Source organism: Cervus elaphus, chromosome 18 (assembly GCF_910594005.1).
Source record: "Cervus elaphus chromosome 18, mCerEla1.1, whole genome shotgun sequence".
Lineage (NCBI taxonomy): Eukaryota > Metazoa > Chordata > Mammalia > Artiodactyla > Cervidae > Cervus > Cervus elaphus.
The window spans coordinates 119529954-119557401 of record NC_057832.1 but is presented as its reverse complement, the minus strand read 5'-3'; the positions used below and the strand labels follow the sequence as shown (position 1 = coordinate 119557401).

General features: G+C 41.2%; 1 protein-coding gene across 8 annotated transcripts in view; it reads right to left on the bottom strand.

Annotated features, from left to right (window-relative positions):
• GALNT11 (polypeptide N-acetylgalactosaminyltransferase 11) overlaps nt 1-27448 on the bottom strand; it is a 62852-nt gene that overhangs the window by 23153 nt on the left and 12251 nt on the right. For 6 of the 8 annotated variants that reach the window (XR_006334857.1, XM_043871885.1, XM_043871878.1 and 3 more), the window contains exons 2-6: nt 11659-11991; nt 8256-8379; nt 6717-6883; nt 4197-4322; nt 1840-2089 (exon numbers count right to left, since the gene is read on the bottom strand). Coding sequence is in view for 7 of the 8 variants with exons in the window: in XM_043871885.1 (XP_043727820.1) it covers nt 1840-2089; nt 4197-4322; nt 6717-6883; nt 8256-8379; nt 11659-11953 (962 nt within the window). In the remaining variant the exon portion in view is untranslated. Of the gene's footprint in view, nt 1-1839; nt 2090-4196; nt 4323-6716; nt 6884-8255; nt 8380-11658; nt 11992-12101; nt 12204-24736; nt 24759-27448 lie in introns of those variants that run through there. The other 2 variants (XM_043871880.1, XM_043871879.1) reach the window with 2 other exon arrangements.

Genomic DNA, 27448 nt, shown 5'->3' with positions numbered 1-27448 from the left:
TGAGTCAGTTCTAGTGAGATGGATGAACCTGGAGCCTGTTACACAGAGTGAAGTAAATCAGAAAAACAAATACTGTATATTAACACACACATGTATTTATCTATATAGTGGAGGACAGAGGAGCCTATTGTGATGCAGTCCATGGGGTCACAAAGAGTTGGACATGACTTAGAATCGAGAAAAACGGTATTGATGAACCCATTGGCAGGGAAGGAACTGGAGATGCAGATGTAGAGAACGGACTTGTAGATATATCGGGGGAAGGAGAGCGTGGAACGAGTGGAGAAAGTAGCATCAACACATACACTCCATCACGTGTAAAACGGACAGCTGGTGAGAAGCTGCCACATAATACAGCGAGCTCAGCCTGGCACTCTGATGACATAGAGGGGTGGGATGGGGAGAGGGGAGGGAGTATATGTGTATAATTATGGCTGATCTGCGTTGTTGTATGGCAGAAACCAACACAACATTGGAAAGCAATTTTCCTCCAATTAAAAAACATTAAGAAGAATGCTGACAACAGTACTACTGTGTATAAGGTGACAAAATAAAAACCAATTGAAAACAACCCAACTGCCCCACCAACAGTAACTGGATAAATGTTATGATATGTTAATAATTATAAAAAGCAATAAAAATGATTCAACTACAACTGTGTAATGCAGCACAGAGGCTTTTAAAGCAATGTGACTAAAAGCAAGATGAGTCACAGCCTCATTTTCATGAAGTCTGAGAGCAGAGAAAACTGGGCTAAACTACCCTGTCTAGTCACACACAGGCGGTACGACTCCAGGAGAGCAAGGGAACAGTGAGGGTCAGCGCAGTGACACCTTAGGCACGAGGCCTGCGCTGCGACCAGGAGGCGGCACAAAGGGCATGTGGGTGCTGTTTCTTCACCTGGGTGGTCGTTTCACAGGTGCTCACATTACAACCATTTATTAAATTGTATGCATATATATACACTCCCACAGATGTGTACTTTTTTACATGTGCTATTTTTTTTTTTTTACAAAAAAAAGTCTAAAAAAAGAACAGACCCAAGAACTTGAAAAAGTATAAATACAGATAAACATGAGATTGACATGAGAAATTTAGAAGCAACAGAAATAAGGAGAAATAAGACATAAGAGCAGATTTATAATATTCGAGAATATGGATGAAAACTGAAAATAGTTCACATACTATGACTTGGTGTGGTGCTCCCCTTGTAGCTCAGCCAGTAAAGAATCTGCCTGCAATGCAGGAGACCCGGGTTCAATCTCTGGGTCGGGAAGACCCCCTGGAGAAGGGAGTGGCACTCACTCCAGTATCCTTGCCTGGGAAATCTCCATGGACAGAGGAGCCTGGCGGGCTACAGTCCATGGGGTCACAAGGGTTGGACACAATTTAGTGACTAAACCACCACCACGGCTTTGTGCACTGCTGGTAGGAATCCATCCTAATATCCTAATTGTAGTTATGTATTAAATGTTCTCCACAGCACCACTCACACTAGCAAAGAACTGGAAACGTTAACGACCAACGCAGTAACCATGGGGTCTGATAAAAACAACACAACACAGGGGGTCCTTCCAGGCTGTCCTATGCAAAATTATCCCAGGATACTTTTGACTTCTCCTGCCTTTCTCACTGAGATATAAATCCTGAGAGCATGGACAATTTCTTATCCCTAAATCTTTCCTTAGGTCTTGGCAGAGTACATAAAATTCAGCAAGCACTCAAAAATCTGTCATGGACAAACAAGCCAACACTTGTGCTTTTTGCAAGGAGAAAGGAATTATCTTTGAGCATGTTTTCTCTTTGGGGAGTTTTTCCAACAGACAGGAGAAGGCTTACCTTATTGGTGCAGTCGCTCCCTCCGGTCCCCCGAGCTCGGAGAGCGGGACGAGATCCCACTTGAAGTGCAGCCCCCAGTTGAAGCCCCCCCGCACCACAGGGGACGAGCTGTAGGCCAGTGTGTCGGCGCTGATGATGTCAATCACCGGGCACACCACCGTCCGCCGGTCCTCCCGGATGGCGGCCAGCAAGGGCTGCAGCCACAGCACGTTCACCTCGCAGTGGCTGTCCAGGAACACCAGGACTTCTCCTGTGGGGGAAACCACAGAGGCCCTGAGGGCAATGCCACTCGCAATTCAACAACGGGCACCGCCGCCACCCTTCCAGCTCCAGCTATCAAATCGGTCCTGGGAGTCAGTCAGCCGGGAAACCCTGCTTCCAGGGTGCTGCCACGGCTGAAGAACATACGCAGACCATAAACCAAGTCTTGAAGAAAGTTACAGACAATTCATAGTCTCCTCAGAAAAAAAAAAAAGACTCTGAGTCTGACGGAAACAACCCAGTTCTCTGACAGCCAGATGTGGAGCAGTGCTATAGGAGTGGCCAGCGGTGTGTTTTCCTGTTACAATGACTGTAATGGATGTATTTGTAAACTTACTATGTGACATGTCCCTGCTTCAGCAAACCAAGGCTGGAGAACGCAGCTCACTTTCACTGGTGACTCATAGACGTGACCCGTTACCGATTATTTCGACAACAGGACTCTCAGGAGTGAGGGGCATGCAGCCGGCTCATCACACTGCTGCACGGCTCCCTGCTCCTATGGATCCACCACTCGACAGCCACGTGACCATCTCGCCCTCCGTTTCCCACCTTTCCTAATTCCCTCAGTCTCATGGGCCACAGGATACACTTTTCTTCTTGTCAATAGAATAAAAACCGTGAAGATTTTCTCATGCATTTCTAACTGCTTGATAAACATGAACAGGAGTGAGGGTTTCTTTGATAACTTAATGGTTATCCCTAAACACCTGAAAAACTCAGAATCTCATCATCAGATAGCATTATTATTATTCCAAAGCTTTATCCATGAAATAAATGTATTGATATAGATTTTACATGGATTTCATAAAGCAACCGATGCATCCTATTTCAATTAACAACAGCAGAACCTCTGGCAAGAAAGTCCTCCACTATGACGGTGACTTGGCGGTGTCCTTCAGCACCTGTGAACGACCTTCACAAGGTCACCAGACGTCATTTAATACAGAAAGGCAAACTGTTCAACCTCTTATCAAGGTTCCTTTGAGGAGAAAATTTAATAGCTTTTCTTAATTCAAAAAACATTACTTTATCTATTAAAGTCAGTTTAACTAAATGAAGGAAGATAATACATGGTCACCCTGAACCTGAGACCGATTTCCCCAAAACTTTTTTTTTTTTTTTTGACAGATCCCAAACTATATTTGAACAAGGACCAACACAACATAAAGGAAAAAACTAGATGACTACTGTTGCCTGAAAAAGAAAAGCTTGCAGTAACAATGTACTGGGAAAGTACAGTGTTCTGTGACACGATCTTGCCATACCCCACAAACATGCCAGTTTCCTATCTCATGTCTTCTGTAAGTCAAAACAGCCAAGTCACAGAGTCTTTATTTGACTAGAACTCTACAGAAGAAAAATCATAAGCCTTGAATTCAGCCTGCATGTGACTGTGGACTGGATGTAGCGGAGCTGCACCTCATGTTTTGTTAACTGCTTCTGCTCGCTGCAGGTGTGAGAGAAAGGAGGGAAGAAGGAAGACTGTACAAATGAAGTCACAAATAAACCCCGCAAATGGGACAGGGGGTGTACAGGCGGGGTGGTGGCAGACAGCAGCGCCAGCCACCATGAAGCCCAGGACTGCTCATCCTGAGGAGGGCAGTGTATGGGAAGGTAGATTTTCTCACTACAAGGGGATGCCCCACCAAAGTTTCAGAATTCTAAAGTCATCTTTATGATTTTTTTTTTGGGGGGGTGGGGGTGCATATTTCCAGGTACTACATGAAATATTAGACACCTACTATTTTTAAACATATTCATTTAACTTAAATGTATTTTAAAAATTATCCAGATCATAAATGAAAATTACCAGCACCAGCCTTCCATAGAGATAAAGAGAAATCTGAACTGATGCAGTGTAGCTGAAGAGAATCAGAGAAGCCGACCAGTGAGGACTCCAGAGCTCGCCTTCCTGGGGCCTGGGCTTTGGGACAACGGGCTCCATTAAGGAAAGGCCTTTCCAAAACAGCACAAGCCTCATCTCTCCTGCTGCCAGTGCCCACTAAGACTCCACTTGTCACTGACCGATGCAGAATCAGGAGGGCAGGAGAACAGAGCTCTCACCACTCAAGAAGAGCCAAGGAAAGTCCTACCTGTGGCGTGGGCCGCTCCAATCATTCTTCCTCGAATCAAGCCCTCGCGCTTTGGATTTCTTATCACTTTGATTTTTCCAGGGAGGTATTTTTGTATGTATTCATCTAGTTCTCCTTTCAAATCATCTGAAAATGGAAGTTTGTTCAAACCACATGAGACACATGCACAGGTATTTTAGATACTCTAGAGCTGTATCTGGTGCTTGCAACAACAAATATTCAAGTAAATATTACAGAATCTTCTGCTTTATTTTAAAAGGAGAGCATAGCTTATCCTGAAAGGAAGAAAAAGGAAGAAAATGAGGGATAAGAGTTGGAATACTAGCCTAAAGGAGTAGTTACTTAACTTACAGACTTTTTGTATTTCCATAGCAACTAACTCAATGCTCTGCATAAAGAATGTTTGAAATGAGTATTTTGAGTATATGAATGTTCAGCTGACTACATACAAATCAGACTTAAAGAAGAAACTGATATGTAAATGCCTTTTTTCAAAGTAATTTAAGTCCTACTCCATTTCAGAATAGTTGAGAAATAACTTGTTTGCCCTACCAAGAATTATATAATAGCAGCAGTAAACATATTCTTATTCTAATTTATAATTTAGCATCTTCCATGGGCACTATTTTTTATAAATTCTAGCTCATTTACCTTTAAATTTCATAACTTCAGAGATCATACAAGATCTAATAAGTAATTCTTTCCATAGTTAGTATATAAACCACTGTAACTGATCATGAATTTTCTCTTTTAGAAAAAAATACCCACAGAATGAAAAACAAATCACAGGCTGACTTAAAAAAATAAATTCAACACCAATAAATTCTAGAATTATATTACTTAGCCAATCTTCTACTTGGTCCAGACTCAAATTCTTAGGTTTTTTTTTAATCATTTATTTTTAAAATTAATTTTTCCCTGTTTCTCCTATGAGGTTTCAATGTTTACCAAGGTTTAAGAATTTTGCTCTTGTTGGTCTCAACGTACATTTCCTCATTTTGCATACTTAAGTATACTGGCATACCAGTTCTGTTACTGATATATAAGGAATGCTTAATAAAGACTCTCAAGTTGTGAAGAGACGTGTAACTGGCATGCAGCTTGCCAGTGTGTCTCTGCAGCTCACTGCTGGTGAAGAGAGCAGAGAGCCTGAGCGGCGGTGGTGTAGTCGCCCAGTCGTGTGCAGCTCTTTTGCGACCCCACAGACTGTGGCCCACCAGGCTCCTCTGTCCGTGGGACTTTCCACCAAGAATGCTGAAGTGGGCTGCCATTCCCTTTCCCAGAGGACCTTCCTGACCCAGGGATAGAACCTGAGTCTCCTGCACGGGCAGGTGGATCCCTCGGGTCTAATTTCAACTCTCCCAGGTAACAGCTTGAGAAAATTACTATTTCCTCCTCTGCAAAACCAGAATACCACCTCTCTCACAGGGTTGAGGACTGCCCTCCATCCTGCTCTGTACACAAAATCACTCTTAGGAAGAGTCTATGCTGAATTAAAGGTAAGAAGTATGTACTAAAGGATAGAATACCAGCATTCAGAGACCATCTCAGAGCCATCACAATGCCATCCACTTTATCTGGAGGCAGCTGATGTAACAGACTGACAAGATAAACCTAAGCCAAAGCATTACATCAAGTGAAAGCTAATCCTAAAAGGTCACATACTGCGTGATTCTGTTTATATAACAACCCCATGACAATACCACAAAGATGGAAAATCACAGAGACGAGGGTTGCCAGGAATTAAGGATGTGTGGGGAGAGAGGTGTGTGTGAATACAGAGCGGTAGCAGCTAGGAGATCTTCGGGGTGATGAAGTCATCCTGTCTGTACCTTGATTACAGTGGTGGTTACAGAAATATACTCACAGGATAAAATGGCAAATAACTGTACACACGCATGGTATCAATGTTAAATTCTGGCTTTCAATGAGTGAGTGAGTGAGTCAAGTCGCTCAGTCGTGTCCGACTCTTTGTGACCCCGTGGACTGTAGCCCATCAGGCTCCTCCGTCCATGGGGTTCTCCAGGCAAGAATACTGGAGTGGGTTGCCATTTCCTTCTCCAAGGGATCTTCCCGACCCAGGGATCGAACCCAGGTCTCCCGCATTGCAGGCAGACGCTTTAACCTCTGAGCCACCACGGAAGCCCCCTGGCTTTCAATACTGTGTTATCATTGGATGTAGAATGTAACCAATGGAGGAAACTGGGTGAAGGGGTACACAGGACCTCTTTGTAACTCACTGCCAATCTATGATTATTTCAAAATAAAAATATTTTTTAAAAAGGTAAGCCAAGGGGAAAATTTCAAGAGCCTAATTTGGATAGTATAGTTTGAAAACACATTACACAGTTAATGCAGTTTCTTTGAAATTACCCTAGAGTCAGGGGTGTAACTGTGGTTGGCTCTGTTACAACTGCATGCATGAGGGCCCTCCTGTCTTTCAGGGACTGCATGGCCAGTGGGCATTACTGTAGTGAGCCAAAGCAGAGGTCCCATACTGCCAGTTACAGCATTCCTCACCGAAGTCACTGTCATCATCCACGAGGATGACTTCATGAAGAAGCCGGGCGGGCGTGCGGTCCAGGACACTGTGCACCGTCCGCAGCAAGGCAGACAAAGCTTCATTGTAGAAACAGATAACAACACTAGCAACTGGCAGATCCGCCGGGTAAGACTTGTCTTTACATCTGTAAGATAAGTATCAGAAAATCCTGACATTTCAAAAAGCCCAAATGTGTTGTTATTATTCACTAAACATTAACTGCTCCCTTGTTGAACCTCTTCTTTACATCATTAACATTTTTTTTTAAAGCGGTTAAGGAAACAATGTGGTTTCTTATTCAAGAGTTTTATAATTGTTAATAATTTCTCCCTCCATTTTCTGCTACTCTGCTTATTTTTAAGTTACTTCAAGTTTTTAAAACTTGAATTTTTTCTTCTTTGGTAGAGGTTACACAAAAATGTGTTTTTACTGAAATCACTGCAAGTTTTTAATGAAGCACTCGACAGCTGATATTCAGTTTCTTCTCAATGAAGTTTCAAAAGGAAATATGGATATCTGTATTTGAAAATTTTAATTTTTGCTCAACCATATAAAAAGATTTGAGTAAACTATGACATATATCAGGATAATGGATGAGCTTCCATGTAAGCAACTCTTTGATTTAAAGAAGGTTAAGGGGCTTTCAGTATCCACAATAAAAAAAAAAAAACAAAAACACCACTGACTTAAAAAATAAAATCTGGAATTGCATGTTTTTCTGCATGGCATACAATGCCTTACAATGTCTGGGCCCTGCCTACTTTCAGCCTCTTGCCATTCTTTCACTACAGGCAAACAGAGCTGTCTCAGTCCCGTGACAAACAGGATATCTCCCGCCTCAACCTGCTCCCACACAGGGGACCACCGTGCAGCGCAGCGCTGCTCGGTCCTCCCGCTCTGGTCACTCTGGTGTGGGGACCCCACCTCACCCGTCCCATCACAGCCTTCGTTCTTGTGCTACTGTAATGACTCACTTCCTTATCAACCTCCCCTGACGGATACGAAGCCCTGTGAACCGAGGGGCTATGTCTTATTTTATTTCCAGGGCCTAACAGAGTGTCCAGCAAACAGAAGGTGCTGAAATAGATCTGTAGAGTGAATGATTGATTGACATATGAAAGAAAAGCCTTTGAAAAGACAAAAAGAATGAAAACAGAAAAGTGAGATCACGAGTGGAATTCTTCACTGATGTGAATTTCTTTTTGTTATGAATCCAATAAACTAACATATGCTCAGGTTACTTAATTATATGCAATCAGTACCTCCCTCCTTTTTCCCATGATTTTAAATTTCAAAAGAAACACAGCAAGTTCTAGAACTCTGTCAGTACAATCTCAGACCATGTGGCTTCAAGCATAATAAGAGTGGAAACAAATCTGTCTTAAATTTTCTAGCATCCCGAATGATACTGAAACTGCAGCCAAACTGCAGATTATGAACACCACCCCCGTGACTGAGTATACCAGCACTGAAAGCACTGCTATTAAAATGTGAGCAGAAACTAGGAAGGAACGTACGCCGCATTCCTCGTATCTGGCACGTCTCTGTGGTAGCCCAAGCGGTTACTAATCAGCATATTGAAGGCATGTTTCTGATACCCCAAGTCTCTCAACTCCTGATCTCGTTCATTAAAAATCATACCTGCAAAAGAATGAAGTCATGGTCAATGCATTAAATCTGGAAAAGAATGCTACAATTCCTGTTATGATCTTAAGAAAATCTTCGGGACTTCCCTGGTGGTGCGGTGGATAAGAATCTGCCTGCCAATGCAGGCGACACGGGTCCAACCCCTGGTCCCGGAAGATCCCACATGCCACAGAGCAACTAAGCCTCTGCATCAAAGCACTGAGCGTGCACTCTAGAGCTCGCGAGCCCCAACTACTGAGCACACGTGCTGTAAGTACTGAAGCCCAGGTGCCTAGGGCCTGTGCTCCGCAACAAGAGAAGCCATCGCAGTCAGACGCCCACGAAACACAACCAAGAGCAGCCCCTGCCTGCCACAACTAGAGAAAGCCCACGCAAGCAACAGTGAAGCCAGAAAAAGTAAATGAATAACGAAATTTAAAGAAAATCTTGGGTTTAACTTCTCATAAATAGGTAATAGCCATGTTTCTCAAACCTAGTTTGTCTCCATTTTCAAAAAAACTAAATCGAGGTTTAAATCAAATTTTCCTCGGTTTAGCTCAAAAAGCAAGTATACCTTAACCCTAAATTATGGCTCATTAGCCATAATTTAAGAATATTTTCAAGAAAGAAAAAAAAAAAAAAACTTACCTATGACTAAGGAAAAAAGAGACTTAATGATGATTTATACCATAAAGACAACAGATTACAGAACCCCATATGGATCTCAACAGGCCCCAATTAACTGGGCAAGGGGTTTTTTTGGTTCTGTTTTCTAGAAAAATTTTTTTACCCCAAGTTTCCTCCCCTAGAAAATTAGACCATTGATAAACCTTTCTGTAAAAAGTCTTCAGTTCCAGACTTTAATCAACTTCACAGCCAAGAAAGTCCACCACAGAGCTGATCAAAATCACCGTTATTTAACACCTTTGCTCTCACACTGTCAGAAATCTCCCCTTTACCTGGAACAGTAAGCTTCCTTTTGCTTTCTCTTTCCCACATCAAACATTTAGCCTCTCCTCACAGAATGACTCCCCTGTAATAGCATTTCCTGAAGTCGAGCCATGGAAAACTAATTTCACTGGACGTTAGCAGAGGTTAAAAAGGAAAAAAAGATTTCACGGCCAGATACTCAGGAAAACATCGGATTTTAAAAGTCAAGTAAGAGAGTTCCCTGGTGGTCCAGGGGTTAGGACTGAGCACTTTCACTGCCACTTTTTTTTTTTTTTTTTTTTGGCATGGGCAAATAATAACAGAAAAAAATTAAAGTTGAGTAGACTTTTGTTTTTAAGAATGCTGACTGTTTTACAGATTCACAGGTGTGAGGGGATGAAATACAGAATGCAGTGTTTTCCCAATTTATTATTTGATATATTCTGAAGATTTCTTCTAAGGGTTTTATGGTCTTTGATCCATTCTGAGTTAGTTTAATACAATATGAGGTAAGGGTTCAACTTCATTCCTTTGCATGGGGGTATCTAATTGGCCCAGTACCATTTGCTGAAAAGACCATCTTTCCACATTAAGTGCTCTTAGCACCCCTTTCTGAAAACCAACTGACCACACATGTTACTTATTCTTAGGCATTACCATAGATGCTACTTGACCACAGATACTGCAGGGTATATTTGTGGATTCTCGGTCTATCCTCCGATCTATGTGTTTGTCCTTACGCCAGTATCACACCGTCAGGAAGCTTTGAAATAGAGAAGTGCGTGTTCTCCAACTTTGTTCTTTTTCAAGGCTTCAGAGCACTCTGCAATTCCTTATCAACTTTAGACTCAGCTTTTCCATCTTTTCAACAAAGGCCACTGGGATTTTGATACGGTTTACATTCAATGTGAGTTGCTCTGGGTGGTACCGATGTTTTAACAGCATTAAGCATTCTATCCATGAACCTAGGACATCTTCCTGTTTGTTTAGGTCCATTTTTATTTCTTTCACTTCTGCTCTGCAGCACAACTCCTTGGCTAGACTTATTCTTAAGTACTTTATTCTTTCTGATTCCACTGTAAATGGGATCGTTCTCTTAATTTTACTTTTGGACTGTTTATCACTAATGTCCAAAAATACAACTGGTTTTTGTGTGTGTATCTTGTACCCTGCAACTTTGCTGAATTCATTTATTAGCTATAATTTTTTGGTGATCTTTAGGATCTTTTATAAAGAATTTAGTGTTTCAGATGGGTAATTTGAGTTTGTCACTACAAATATCTACAATTCTCTCACTACTTCATTCAAAGGCAAAGTCCATTAAAAATGGCAAACCCAATGTTACAACTTTATAAAAACTTTATAAAAATTACTATAAACAAAAAATTAGAGAAGAATTTCCATTAATGCTTTTAAAAAGGTCCCAATGGTTCTTTGAAAATGAATAGAAGGTATATTTAATGAAAACTAAAGTAAAAGCTTCCTTTTCCCTCATAAAATTTTCAATACTTCTGACCTCCTGTATTAGGAAATGATTAAATTCTAGAAACTGATTTTATTCATTGAAACTATGAAATCTTTTTTTACATTTCCTTTATATTCTGTGGCTCTTTCAATCTCTCAGAATCTCACTATATGCTTTTACTCTTAAATTACTTATTATTTGATTCTTCAATGAAGATCAAAGTTCTTAAGTTTTAAAGACAACCAAAATGGCTCATATAGCCCTTAAAATAAAATCTGCTGAAACCAGGACTCTATAACTGCAGTATTCAGTCTTGCTTCCAAACTGAACAGAATATAATTTTTTAAGAATAAAAAAACTCCTATATTTAACAAATATATTCCAGCACCTTAATAATTCTTGTAAGTAGAAATCTTTTTAGATATAAGTAGTCTCAATTTATTTCTAAACCCAATGGTTTATGTCCTGTCTTAATTAACTCTGCCTTTCAAAACATGTTAAAATAGTCACTTTTCAACCACTGCTTTCCCTTATTAAATAATGCTAGCAATTAAAATCTTCCTGCATAAAATCTTCCATTTTCTTTCCAACCACTTAATTTTTCTTCCTTTCTGCCCTCTCCCCTCCCGCCACACCCCCCCCCCCACCCCCAATTCTGGACCTCATAGTTTCTCCAAAGTCTTCATAAAATACTGAAGTCAGAACTGAACAAAATAGAATATAACACCCTACTGTGTCTGCAAAAATCACAGGACCCCAGCTAGTTCAAGAACAAAATGTATCAGTACAGAATAAAGTCACACGTCTAGTCCTCTAAACAATACACGATTTAAAGAATATTTGAACTTCCAACGATGAAATACTTTGACACATTGCTAGCAAAAATCAGGTACACTTACCCAATTCAGAAGAGAATTTCACATTGCCTCTTTCTGGATCTTCAACGTGATTATCTATCACATCATCAATTTTGTTTGCTTTGAACTGTGATTCTAATACTTGACTTGGGCCTCTAGTGAAACGGGGATAAAATTTTTTGGGGAATGGTCCATGGGGCCCAGACCCCTTGATGGGCACATTCTTAAGTGGCTGAGTCACTTCACTGAAGTTGAAATAAATAAAAAGCAAAAGTGTCCAGGCTGCAGATGTAAAAAGGCATCCATAACAGAAATATCGAACTGTGACACTTCCCATTATAGACCTAGCATTGCTGAAGGGCCATTTTCAATTTCCTAAAAGAGAAGGATAAATATGTTAGACACTTTAGACACTGGAAAAATCAAATACCAACTTTACATTCACTGTTTTCCAAACTACCAAGTAACAATTCTAAACAATTTACTTAAGACCCCATGTGTGTCATTAACGAAGAGTCAAATGTAAGATATAGGGATAGCACTGAATAAAAAAAATAAAGGAATTCAACAATTAAAACCACAGACCAGTTGTGTTAGTACTGAGAAAACCAACAGCAGCAAAATAGTTGACTTATTCATCAGCCCAGGTTAATGGATACCTACTTCACCTTTGATCTGGACCACTTTCACTTTGCTCATATTTTCGAGGTTCTAACTTTTCATAAATAAAACATAAGTACTACACATGTCATGACAGCACATCTAAGGTCCCTTCTAATTATAACATTATAAGACTACATCTTTTAATCCAAGGATATTAAAATCTGTTATTATAAATAAGCAACTTAAAGTTTTACCTTCCAATCAAAGATTAAACCTGCCCTAATGCCCACTCTAGAGTCAACAGTTTCATTTCAAATTTACAACTGAAAGAGTTCAAATAATCCCACTTTCTGTCTCCTTACGATGCCTTACGAACAACAGGGCACTGAACAGCAGTGTTTTCCTAAGCTTCCTGTAATAGCGGGTCTTCATGGAGGCTTCACACAGCCCCCTCAGGAACTGTTTGTAAAGAGCCCACTGCACATATAAAATCGTCTCAATGAGCATGAGAGCAGAGAGACACTATTTAAGTCATGTACAAACAGAAGAAATCTACAAAGCAATACTACTCATACATTACTAACTTCTATAGTATAAAATAATTTTTTTAAAAATTATCATGCCTCCCCCAAACCAGGACAAAGCAAACCAGCATCAGTAAGCTCCAATTAAAAAATTAAGCTGTTTTGTACAATTTTATGCCATAAGCCCAGAAGACAGCAAATGGTTCAATTTCTTAACTATCTGCCAACCAAGAACTATTAGTTCTTTCACCACATGTCAATTCAAAAGCTTGAAAAACAGAAGAAAACACCAGTACCCAAACAATCAAAAAAATCCCACAACAGTAACACCAATGGGAAACAACCACTGCACAAAAGGAGAGTCAGACACCAATCAAAGTGCTGCCAGGTCAGGTGCAGCACTTTTTAAAGTTAAAGACAGGCACAGAAAAAGATCCACTTTATTTGGAAGTGGAAGAAAATTTTCTCTAAGCAAAGTGAATGGAGCCATTAAGAAAAATGAAAATATTAAAGTTACAAATTTGTAACTTTGCAACAAAATGTTGCAGACAATACTGAGTAGAAACATTTAGGTGAAACATTCAGTTCAGTTACTCAGTCACTCAGTCCAGTCACTCAGCCGTGTCCAACTCTTGACTCTGCGACCCCATGGACTGCAGCACACCAGGCCTCCCTGTCCATCACCAACACCCAGAGCTTGCTCAAGGTCATGTCTATTGAGTCAGTGATGCCATCCAACCATCTCATCCTGTCGTCCCCTTCTCCTCCTGCCCTCTATCTTTCCCAGCGTCAGGGTCTTTTCCAATGAATCAGTTCTTTGCATGGCCAAAGTATTGGAGTTTCCGCTTCAGCATCAGTCGTCAGTGAACACCCAGGACTGATTTCCTTTACGATGGACTGGTTGAATCTCCTTGCAGTCCAAGGGATTCTCAAGAGTCTCCTCCAACATCACAGTTCAAAAGCATCAATTCTTCGGTACTCACCTTTCTTTATAGTCCAACTCTCACATTCATACACGACCACTGGAAAAACCATCCATAGCCTTGACTAGACAGACCTTTGTTGGCAAAGTAATGTCTCTGCTTTTTAATATGCTATCTAGGTTGGTCATAGTGAGAGAGTCAATTCCTAAGGCAGATTGATAAGAAGTCCAGGATCCCCAAGGATTAAAAAAGGGTCTGGTGGTCCTGAAGTGGAGACAGGGGTCTGGAATTCTCAAGGAAGAGGAAAGGACAAATGTTTTTTTCCCCTCTACATTTCTTAGTCTTGGTCACATAAAACTAAGAAGAAAGAAACTTTTTTCTTTAAGCCTCAAACTGATGATTACACAACAAACAACTCAGTTTAAACTCTGTACTAAGGATTATACAACAACAATGTATCCTGCTTGAGGACAGCTTCTCCTTCCTGAAAACCTTCGGGCTTAATCCTGTTATCTTAAAATGTAAATTGTGGGTCTAGTAAGATCTTTACAACCTTGAGACATTCTTTTGATTTATTGTAATAACTAATTAAAATAGTATATAATTCCCTTGCTAAGACTAGCAAGGGGGGCACTCTCCGTCCCCTTCTGAGGTCTCTGTCATAAGGTTTCTCTGCCCCTTTTCGTACTTTAATAAAATTCTGCTACACAAAAGCGCTTGAGTGATCAAGCCTGGTCCTGCAACTAAATCTTCTTTGGAGATCAAGAATCTTGACACCATTCACCGTAAGCTATCAATAGCTTTTCTTCCAAGGAGCCTCTTTTAATTTCAAGGCTGCAGTCACCATCTGTAGTGATTTTGGAGCCCAAGAAAATAAAGTCTGTCACTGTTTCCTCATCTATTTGCCAGGAAGTGATGGGACCAGATGCCATGATCTTTGTTTGTTAAAGCTGAGTTTTAAGCCAACTTTGTCATTCTCCCTTTTCATTAAGAGGTTCTTTAGTTCTTTGCTTTCTGCTCTGCACATCTGAGCTTACTGGTATCTCTCCCAGCAATCTTGATTCCAGCTTGTGCGTCATCCAGCCCAGCATTTCACATGATGTACTCTGCATTTTTCCAGTAGTCATGTATGGATGTGAGAGTTGGACTATAAAGAAAGCTGAGCGCCAAAGAATTGATGCTTTTGAACTGTGGTATTGGAGAAGACTCTTGAGAGTCCCTTGGAGAACAAGGAGATCCAACAAGTCCATCCTAAAGGAGATCAGTCCTGGGTGTTCACTGGAAGGACTGATGTTGAAGCTGAAACTCCAATACATTGGCCACCTGATGTGAAGAGCTGACTGATTTGAAAAGACCCTGATGCTGGGAAAGATAGAGGGCAGGGGGAGAAGGTGACGACAGAGGATGAGATGGTTGGATACCATCACCAACTCAATGGACATGAGTTTGGGTAAACTCCTGGAGTTGGTGATGGGCAGGGAGGCCTGGTGTGCTGCGGTTCATGGGGTCGCAAAGAGACACAACTGAGAGACTGAACTGAACTCTGCATATACATTAAATAAGCAGGGCGATAATATACAATCTTGATGTACTCCTTTCCCAATGTGGAACCAGTCCATTGTTTCATGTTTGATTCTAACTGTTGCTTCTTGACCTGCACACAGATTTCTCAGGAGGCAGGTAAGATAGTCTGGTGGTATTCCCATCTCTTGAAGAATTATCCACAGTTTGTTGTGATCCACACAGTCAAAGGCTTTGGTGTAGTTAATAAAGCAAAAATAGATGTTTTTCTGGAACTCTCTTGCTTTTTCTATGATCCAATGGATGTTGGCAATTTGATCTCTGGTTCCTCTGCCTTTTCTAAATCCAGCTTGAACATCTGGAAGTTCTCGGTTTACATACTCTTGAAGCCTCGCTTGGAGAATGTTGAGCATTACTTTGCTAACCTGTGAGATGAGTGCAATTGTGTGGTAGTCTGAGCATTCTTTGGCACTGCCTTTCTTTGGGATTGGAATGAAAACAGACCTTTTCCAGTCCTGTGGTCACTGCTGAGTTTTCCAAACTTGCTAGCATATTGAGTGCAGCACTTTCACAGCATCATCTTTTAGGATTTGAAATAGCTCAACTGGAATCCCATCACCTCCACTAGCTTTGTTCCCAGTGATGCTTCCTAAGGCCCACCTGACTTTGCATTCCAGGATGTCTGGCTCTAGGTGAGTGATCAGATCATCATGGTTGTCTGGGTTATGAAGATTTTTTTGTATAGTTCTCTGTGTATTCTTGCCACCTCTTCTTAATCTCTTCTGCTTCTGTTAGGTCCATACCATTTCTGTCCTTTATTGTGCCCATCTTTGCATGAACTATTCCCTTGGTATCTCTGATTTTCTTGAAGAGATCTCTAGTCTTTCCCATTCTATTGTTTTCCTCTATTTCTTTGCATTGATCACTGAAGAAGGCTTTCTTGTCTCTCCTTGCTATTCTTTGGAATTCTGCATTCAGATGGATATATCTTTCCTTTTCTCCTTTGCCTTTAGCTTCTCTTCTTTTTCCAACTATTTGTAAGGCCTCCTCAGACAACCATTTTGACTTTTTGCATTTCTTTTTCTTGGGGATGGTCTTACCACTGCCTCCTGGACAATGTCACGAACCTCTGTCCATAGTTCTTCAGTGAAACATTAGATTTCAACTAAAACAGGCATTATAAATGCCTAAAATATGTCCTTGGAGGTAGGGAAAAAACAAGCAAATAATAACAAAAACAAAAGCACTAATTCTTCAAAAGGCCATGAAATTCTTTAGTTTAAGACTTAACTGCATGGGACATCCCTGGTGGTCCAGTGGCTAAGGATCAGCATGTCAATGCAGGGGACATGGGTTTGATCCCTGGTCCAGAAACTAGGATCCCACATGCCGTGGAGCAACTAAGCCCACGTACCACAACTACCCACACGCCTTAGAGCCTGTACTCTGCAACAAGAGAAGTCACTGTGCAGCCACAAAGAGCCTGTGTGCCCCAACAAAGACCAAGCGCAGCCAAAAATTAAATAGTAATAAAAAGACTACCTGTACAGGTTGCTCTGATTCCATAAAGAACTGTGAATAAGAAGCCAATCTCTTATTCAACTGTATAAGGAGACTTACATTTAGACTCTTTGCTCAAACCACTCCAGGCCTTCCCACTTCAACCTTGGCCTCCCTGACAGGGAACACAGAAGGGAGCCCCGCCAAAGGGACCAAGAGAGGAAGCCAGCCAACATTTCCAATCACAGAGACGCCACAGCATGCTAATCAAGGGCTATGGGAGTAAGGAGCTCAGGACAACAGGGGAAGGTTAGGGTTCAACAAATGTTAACTTTTTCCTCATTAGGTCTAATTTTAAAATATAACATGAAAGGTATTTGTGACCATCTATTCCTTACAATGACCTACAGGTCCCTATGTAATAGTCTGACTGTATCTCCCACTATTTCCCTCCTCATTCATTTCATCCTAGACATAGTCTCCTTATGGGTCCCTATGTGTGAGGGATTATGCATGGGTTCATCCCTCTGCCTAGAATACTTTTCATCCCAGCCCAGGTAGTGCTAGTGGTAAAGAACCCGCTTGCCAATGCAGCAGATGTAAGAGACATGGGTTCAATCCCAGGGTCGGGAAGATCCCCTGGAGGGGGTTTGGCAACTCACTCCAGTATTCTTGCCTAGAGAATCCCATGGACGAGGAGCCTGGTGGGCTACAGTCCATGAGATGGCAAAGAGTCAGACACGACTGGAGTGACTTAGCACACAACTTCACCTCTATTGAATCTTTGCTCAGTTATTACCTTCTCAACAAAGTTCTGTCTAGACAACCAAATTTAAAACTGCAACTCAACCACCAAACACTAGCACTTCCCACTTTCCCTACTCCATACAACTTACCACCTTCTTACATACATTAATTTCTTATTCATTATGTTAATTATTGTCTGTCTGCTCCCTGTTAGAATGTATGCTTCATCAGAGCAAGAGTTTTTTGTCTGTTCTGTTTCTTGCAGTATCCCCTGAGCTTATAACAAAAGCTAGCACACAGCAAACATTTAACAAATATTTGTTGAAATTAATGAAAAAATTTCTGGAGAAGACTCTTGAGAGTCCCTTGGACATCAAGGAGATCAAACCAGTCAATCCTAAAGGAAATCAATCCTTAATATTCATTGCAAGGACTGATGCTAAAACTCCAATATTTTGGCCACCCGATGCAAAGAGCCAACTCATTGGAAAAGACCCTGATGCTGGGAAAGATTGAGGGCAAGAGGAGGAGGAGGCAACAGAGGATGAAATGATTAGACAGCATCAATGACTCAATGGACATGAGTTTGAGCAAACTCTGAGATACTGAAGGACAGGGAAGCCTAGCATGCTACAGTCCATGGGGTTGCAAAGAGTTGGACACAACTTAGTGACTGAACAAATGAAAAAATTACTACAACGTGGCTATCGTGTGCTTGCAAAATGCTGGGATTTCCAAACAAATATACTACTATCCTGTTTGAGCCAAGCAGTACCTTAATGCTATGCATGGAGATCTTATTTCAACCTTACTTCAACAACAGTATGGGCTTCCCAGGTGGCTCAAAGGTAAAGAATCCTCCTGCCAATGCAGGTTCAATCTCTAGATGGAGAAGATCCCCTGGAGTGGAAATGGCAACCCACTCCAGTATTCTTGCCTGGAAAATTCCATGGACAGAGGAGCCTGGTGGGCTACAATCCACGGGGTCGCAAAGAGTCAGACACGACTAAGCAACGGAGCATGACAACTAGGCAGGACAATAACCATATTTATTATTAGAAACGGTACCAAAAAAAAACCCCACCAGACTCTCATTGTCCAATTTCACAAATTAAATAAAGCTCTCTGCTATAAAGAGAGGGGCTACTTTCTACTTGGTTCACTGCATGATTTTCGGCTGCCTCTTGGCTGCCAGCACCTAACGGCAAAATGAAAAAGGTTTTTTCCTCACCCATAAGGTTTGACCCACTCCATCAAGATTTTTCACATAATACCCCCAGCTCACCCTCTCCGCAACAGCACATCAAGAGTCCTTGGTCTAAACTACAAAGTGTATTAACTCTCAACAGTTTTATAGGTAAATATAATTTTTCAAGCCAAATTATGGCAATTTTTTAGAGAATTTTTATGTAGTGAATCATTGTACTAAATTGAGGAACCTATAAAAATGAGAGGAATTAACAAAACCTGGTCATTTTTTAAAAATATATTTAATTCCAAATCTTCAGAAGCAAAAGATTTCAGGAGTCTTTTAAATAGGTCAAGAAGTTAACACCGAAATATAAAGAAAGTAGAAACCAATCAGATGCCTGTTATAAATAACAGGTCCTTAACTGGTTAAGAAATTAAAATATCCAAACAAAAATCAAAGGCTGAAAACTTAATCTATGCTAACAAATAATGAATCCAGAATCTACACGATAAAAAGTTTTTTGCTTCATACTATCTGCCATTCCTTCTATATAGCCATGGCCTCAATATCCAAGGCTTGAAAGCTTTTAAAAAGAGGGTCAAAACAAACGATTAAGGTTAGTTAATACAAAACAACTAGTGACCAAATACTTTCAATCATAAACTTGAATAGTTAATAAAGCAAAAACTTCAGCAGTTAGATACCAAGGTAATATATTCTTCAAAATGTAAATGAATAAAAGGCTATGCTGAGCTTAGTCGCCCAGTCCTGTCTGACTCTTTGCAACCCCATGGACTGTAGCCCGCTAGGCTCCTCAGTCCATGAGGATTCTCCAGGCAAGAATACTGGAGTGGGTTGCCATGCCATCTTCCAGGGGATCTTCCCAACCCAGGGATCAAACCCAGGTCTCCCGCAATGCAGACAGATTCTTTACTGTCTGAGCCACCAGGGAAGCCCAAATAAAGGGCTAACCGCCTGTTTGCGTGAATTTTCAGTAGACAAGATGGTGTGGTTTCATGTTTCCTCTAGTCACGGTCTGGGAGCTGCCCGGGAACAGATGGCTAGTAAGCTGAGAGTCGGTTTTGCCAGGGTGGTACAGAGGCAGAACGGGGAAAGGTATATGCAATGTGCTGATTAGAACGACAGGCCACAGATTTAAGCCAGACAAGGAGAGATGAGAGGGTCAGGGAGAATGAAGCAGGATGAAAAACTGTGGATGGGCCACTGGGCCCTGGTGTAGCTGAATGACCATTGGAGTTGTTACCACAAAGAGTGATCTGAAAAGATGCATGCTGTGTTGGAAAATGAGAGGCTAACACTCAGATTCTGGAGAGGTACCATTAATGAGAGAAGAATCCTTTCCAGACACACAAACTGGAGATACCCCAATGAACAATTTGCCTATAGTATAAGCACTGCTATACTTACTGTAAGCAACCCCCTGAAGACACAATCATTTCTGTCTTTTCAAACTCATTATGCTAACCATGCATGTTCACAGCATCTATTGTGAACAATTAAGGTGTATTTATGTTCCAAAAGAAGTTACAGGACATTGTTTAGGTTGTGTACAATGAGAAGAGTATAATAATGTAAGCAGGGCTAAACAGTTTACACAGTTTCGTTAGACATTGTCATTATTTTTTTATTGAACTATAACTGGGGTATTTTTTATACCTTACAAAGTGATCACGGTAAGTTCAGTGATCATCTGTCACAACAAAGTTATGACATCATCACTGACTAATATTTCTTACGCTGTACATAACTGGAAGTTTATGCCTCTTCATCTCCGTATCTATTCCATGCATCCCCACCCTCATCCCCTCCGGCAACGACCAGTCTGTTTTCTGTATCTATGAGTCTTTTCTCTTTTGCTATGCTTGTTTTGTTTCTTAGATTCCACATGAGTGACCTATTTCACTAATAGTAGGTCCAACCGTGTTGTCACAAATGGCACAATTTAAGATGATACTAAAATCATTCCACTAATTTTCCAGTCACAGCCTACTAAATGTACTGAACAATCTAATATTTTTCTTCTGAAAATCATTAAATAATTCTAGAGAAAAGGCTAACACTGGAATCATTTAAGAGTTTTATATGCCAGACACCACTCAAGGTGCTAGGGATTGATACTTTAAGTTTTGCTATTATGCTAAAAAAAAAAAAAGAAAATCAGAAAATAGTAAGTTGGTGCAAAAGTACTTGTGATTTTGCATGGCTGAACTCTGCTGTTTGATATTGGAATATAGTCTTAAATAAACGTGGTTATGTTATACCTCATTTTAATGGGCACTTATTACTTTGGTTTTTTGCTAAGCACTTATTACTTGCTATTTCATATATTTATTTTAGAGTAGGAAAATGATGTGAGACAAAAACCAAATTCAAGTGATTTTCTTACTCAAATTCAAAATGGGTTGTAAAGCAGTGGAGACAACTCACAACATCAACAATGCATTTGGCCCAGGAACTGCTAATGAACATACAGTGCAGTGTGATTCGAGAAGTTTTGCAAAGGCGACGAGAACCTGGAAGATGAGGAGCACGGTGGCCGGCCATCGGAAGTTGACAGTGACCAACTGAGAGGATCACCAAAACTGATCCTCTTAAAACTACAGGAGAAGCTGCCAAAGAATTCAACGCTGACCATTCTACAGTCATTTGGCATTTGAAGCACACTGGAAAGGTGACAAAGCTCAATACACATGAAAGTAAAAGTGAAGTCGCTCAGTCGTGTCTGCCTCTCTGCGACCCCATGGACTGTAGCCTACCAGGATCCTCAGTCCATGGGATTTTCCAGGCAAGAATACTGGAGAGGGTTGCCATTTCCTTCCCCAGGGGATCTTCCCAACCCAGGGATCAAACCCGGGTCTCCCACATTGTAGGCAGATGCTTTACCATCTGAGCTACCAGGGAAGCCCACACACATGAGCTGACAGCAAATTAAAAAAATTGTCATTTTGAAGTGTCGTCTTCTCTTATTCTACACAACAACAACGAACCATTTCTCGATTGGATTGTGACGTGAGATAAAAAGTGGAATTTCTATGACAATCGGTGATGACCAGCTCAGTGGTTGGATTGAGAGGCTCCAAAGCACGTCCCAAAGCCAAACTTGCACCAAAAAAAGGTCATGGTCACTGGTGGTCTGCTGCCCGTCTGATCCACTACAGCTTTCTGAATCCCGGAGAAACCATTACATCTGAGAAGCACGCTCGGCAAATCGGTGAGATGCGCTGACAGCTGCACGGCCTGCAGCCGGCCCTGGTCACCAGGACGGGCCCGGTTCTTCTCCAGGACAATGCCCAACCGCAGGCTGCACAACCAACGTCACAAAAGTTGAACAAATTGGCCTACAAAGTTTTGCCTCATCTGTCACATTCACCTGATCTCTCACCAATCGACTACCACTTCCTCAAGCACCCGGACAACTTTTTTCAGGGAAAACCCTTCCACAACCAGCAGGAGGCAGAGAATGCTTTCCAAGGATTTGCTGAATCTCAAAGCATGGAATTTTACACTACAGGAATAAACTTATTTCTCACTGGCAAAAATGTGATTATGATGGTTTGTATTTTGATTAATAAAGATGTGGAGCCTAGTTATAAAGATTTAAAATTCATGGTCCGAAACCGCACTTATGTCTGGCCTAATACATGCGCTGAGAAGCTGGAGCTGGTGTACTGAACTAAGAATGCTGAATGAGGAGGCACAAGCCAACCACCTGGAGGCAGCACGGAGCTCCTCTCAGCATCCCGGTCTCACCATGGAGAAGTGAAACCCACCGGGCTGTGGGACTGAAGGCACTCTTTTAGTACACCCTCACCAAGGATGGAGGCTCAGGTGTCAACTATAACTGGGCACTTGCCATCTAACGCTACAAGGATTAAATCATGTGCTGCTGCAGCTGCTGGTTTGCAGCACCCTCTGAAAGGAGCTCAGGGTGGAAAGCGGGAGAGGCGGCACGCTGTGCTAGGGGAAAAACTAGCAGGACAGGCCTTCAGATAGTTAGACATCTTCAGGAGCTGATTTTATGAGCCAAATCCTTTTATCTCCTCATATCTAGAAAAGCACTCAAATTTCTCATGGTGACAACTGTCTCATGACTAGCAGAAAGCTTCACCTGACTAGCAGAAACCTTCTGGAAAAATATGTGTTTGATTGCATGTATGCCCCCATCACTAAAATCACATATATGCTGTCCTTCCCCACTGCCTCTCTGGAGCAGTGTCTCAATGCTATTGCAGGTGCTGTCTCCCAGGCTGCAGTCCTCATTTTGCCCCAGATAAAACTTAACTCGCAACTCTTGCATTGTGTTGTTTTGTTTTTTTTTTTTAAGTTGACATATGAGACGTATTGTTACTTATGGATCCCAGAATTGGCAAGATTGGGGGTGGGGGGGCACAGGACAACCACCCAGGCGAAGGGCAGTTCTCTGTCTGAGGACATCAGCAGGAGAGAGGACAGGGTAGTAAGCGCCTCTGACTGACTGGGGTGGTCGTGACTTTCTGCAGGCTTAACGCTAAGAGGCTATTTTATAAACGATGCCCTGGGAAAAGCAAAGTGGCAAACTGCCAGCATCCTGACCAGGAGTTATTATCATGTAAAAGGCCCAGACAGCAACTCAGAAAAACAAAGTCGTTTTCCTCAAAAGTTGTCTTTCTTGTCACAATGCAGATGAACAAGAAGTTAAAAATTAAAATAACCCTGAAGTCTATCAATGTTTTGCTGCAAATTCTACTATTTTTAATCTTCCTACCCTAGCCACAAAATGTTATATTGCTATTTGTAATTAATGAAAAATAAATGTAATAGATTCAAGTTAGTAGCACTATAGATAATATTCTATCTACTTTTCTTCATTTAAAAAGAAACATAAAGAGTATGTATTTCTGTAATAATAAGGGTAAAATTTTTCTTAGGAAAAAACTTCCTAATTTAAAAACAAAAACAAATTTGGAGAGGATTAAATATTTTAAGGCTTCAAATGAGATATATGGCCTTTTAACTTCAGAAGCACAGAGATTTTAGCATACTTAAAGGAAGAAATATTTTAAATCCTTTAATTTGTCAAAAATTTGACAATAAAATTTGGACACTAAACAAATATTCTAAAAGCACGATTTGAAAAATTACGTTTTCTCTATAAATCATTACCTAGTCTGAAATCAGCGTGCCTCTTTCAATAGCCATCTTTCTTTTACTACAAGACTAATGAGACACTTCTATTTAACCAAACAGGACAGCCCTCATTTTCCTTCAGTACCAAATAATTATAATATTTAATGAAGTTTAAAATGTTTATCTCTAAATGTTAAGTATTTACCTTTCAGTAGTTTCCAGCTGTTTTCTCATCAGTATATATTCCAAAGGGTCAAACAGTAAACACTTTGTTAGCTTTTTCCATGAGAGAGATTCATATTTTAACTCAGCTAGAGTCAGTACTGATTTATAACAGTGCCTGTCCTACATACCCTGTAAAATTACCAAGTGATGACAACACAAAAATACACACTATTCTTTCCCATTCCTTATCTACTCTGAAGGCTAGAAAGAAATCTATTTCATAATTACAATTAAGGCGATTATTGACCTAGGAAAGGTTCAGAGCAAATTCCAGACATCACGAGCTCTCTGGGAATAATCCTTTGACCTTTTGATATTTATGAATGCCCTCTCTATAAGAAAATCAAGGAGCATAAACACATGTAAGTGTGTATATATGATATCTCAAATGCAGAGGAAAACTGCATGGTAATGTTGACTGGATGGAGACAAAAGCAAATTTAAACACTAAAGAAAACCAAAAGGATAGAAAATATGACAAATTACTTAAAATTACCACCTGCTTTGTCAGTGAATAAGGGCTGATAGAAGCTAACAAGGCTAACTATTGTTCTTTAATACTCTCTCCCATCAAATGCGCCAGTAAGGAGCAGCTCTCCCTAGGTAAGACCTACAGAAGACAGGAAGAAGAAAGTGACCACAGGCTCAAAAGGGCCTGCACAACAAACATTTACTTCATGGAATCATTGCTCTCAACGTCTTTCTAAGTCTGTATTCTATTATACATACTAAAGCTTCTTTATTACAACCAGTCATACTTTAACTCGTTTCTGACCCCATGGATCTGGTCAAGGTTGCCAGGCATCCTCAAGAAATGCCCTGACTGCAGCTGGCGCTTGGTCTTGTCTTCAGTCCCGGCAGAAACAGCCTGTATCGTGTCAACACAGGGATTTAAGCTCAAATGTAGTCAGAAGCCAAGCAAACTATAAAGAGGAGAGAGAGAGAAAATAAGTGTGGTTCTAAGTGTCAGGGCATGTCCCCCACCTAAAGCAATTCAGATTCAAAACTCCAAAAGCTGCTGACCAGCCTCCAGGTTGCAACTTTTTTTTTTTTTTTTGGCTGCATCAAATGGCTTGTGGGATCACTTTCCAGACCAGAGACTGAACCCAGGCCATGACAGTGAAAGCACCAAGTCCTACCCATGAGAACACAGGGTACGCCCCAGATGGCAACTTCTGATGGAGGGTCATAAAATGAACAGTACATAAACACAACCCCCAAAACCACAAAACTATTACTTCTTGTTTCCTTTCTGCCCATAAGAAGGAAGATTAAGTCAAAAGTATATCAGATAAAGATAAAATGAATGAAAAGGAAAAAAACAGTTGTTAGAAATAAGTGTTCTGAGATACCCAAATACACAGAATACATACAAGCATACATACATCCATGGTCAGCATGGCCTCTGCAGCCAGCTCTGCCCCAGGGTCCAAAGACATACTAGCAGAGCTGAGGATCCCTAAACCATGGCTACTGATGGCTTTATTCTGCAAGCGTGTCAAGACTCTCTAGTGGTATACAAGCTGACAGAGTGGTTTATGTACTTTAGTCAAGTGTGCAAATTAAGAGGAACAGAAAATAGTCCAGGGTGTAAGATAGACAGGAAGAGAACAATGAGTCTTATCTTTTCCCCTCTTAGTTTTAGAGAAATTAAGTAACTTGCTTTAAGGATATACAGCTAGTAAGGGGAGAAACTAGATTTGAATCCCAGTGACCTTATGTCCTCCGTTGCTTTGTAACTATCTGGCAAAGAAGAGCCCAGTGATTCTCAATTTGCCATTCCTTAAAAAAAAAAAATAGAAGTCATCCAGTGATTTTCTTTTTTTTAACATAAATTTACGTTTCCCACAAGAGTCAAGCTATCTGTAACTCGCTTCCCAAACAAGATGTTCGTTCACCTCTCTGGATTTCTATCATCTCCTAAAATTGAAACCCAGTAATTCTTTACTATTTTTAAAGTCTCAGGCTTTTCAGGAGCATCAACTATCTTGAACGAAGCTACCCAGACAGCCATCACCAGAAGCACAAGGCCAGGACTATGTTCTGAACTGTTGCTTTTTGTATTTCAAAGGGAACAGGCTAGGCACCGCTAAAGAGAGACAGGAGAAAACCATACTGTGACAAAATATTGGGTTTTTTTTTTTTTTTTTTTTTTCAGAAACTCATTTCTGAATGCATTCTACGACCTCAGGAGGTTTAGAAAGCAAACGAATCTAATTGGCAAACAGCCAGTTTCATTCCTAGCTGCTCCTGTTGAATCAGGCTGCAGGAAATCGATACAGCAGAATCACCTTCACATCCTCTGGAGCCTCACCATCCTGCACGGGGTTGACTTCTAAGCGACAGCACCTGCATCTCCAGCCTCTGGAGTCCATCTGCCCACCTGCGGGGTGGGCCCACACTCTGGGGAAGGGCTCTCCCAAGCAGTGGCCCTCACAGTGGGCTGGTAGAAACAGCCAGAGGAACTGCCACCCGTACTCTTCACCGGCCCCTGTTCCCAGCATGACTGGGCTTCAACTGCCCACAGTGGAAACTGGCTTGAAAACATGCCCCTTGCTGGCTGGCTTTCCTACCCTCACTTCCTCATTCCCCCGCTGGTGTGTCCTGGATTACTCACCATGTAGATCTGAATTTATATCTCAGGATTTACTTCAGGGGGCTTCCCAGGTGGTGGCAGTGGTTTAGTCTCTTAAGTCGTGTCCAACTCTTGTGACCCCGTGGACTGTAGCCTGTCAGGCTCCTCTGTCCATAGCATTCTCCAGGCAAGAATACTGGAGTGGGTGGCCATTCCCTTCTCCAGGAGGTCTTCCCAACCCAAGGATCAAACAAGTCTCCTGCATTGAGAAGATGGAGCACCGCAACCAAGAGTAGCCCCTACTCACCACTACTAGAGAAAACCAGAGCAAAAGCAGTGAAGACCCAGCACAGCCAAAATCTAAATAAAATCATTTAAGAAGTTCTTCTGAACAGTTGCAAGGTATTTTTTCGACTAGTAAAAAAAATTTCAAAGTGATAAGCTTCTCCAAGGAAATTAAAAGCTCTCAGGCAATGTAGCTTGAAATAACTGTTAATTAGCAGGTAAATATAAAGAATCAAGCGCAGCCAACACAAGCAACTCTCAGATACAACACTGCAGTCCTCAACCTATGCAGCTGGTTCACTCAAGATGGTAACAAGTCGTAAAATCTAAGTTAAAAGCATGCTTTCAGCTCCTATATGAAAAGGGCTTAGAAGCCATCTCTTCTATCTGTACAAAAATAAACCAAAAATCAATGACTTTTGAACCCATCAGAGAACAAAGGTTATAGGACAAACTACCACTGAAAACCTGGAGACACACAGCTGAGATCTGCTTACCTGGAGCAGAAGCTGCACCACAAACTGGCCGAAAAGGGAGAGAATGCAGTCTGGAGCAGGAAGGGTCGCACCTCTGAGGGTTTTACCTCCAGGAATCCCACCACAGTGTATAT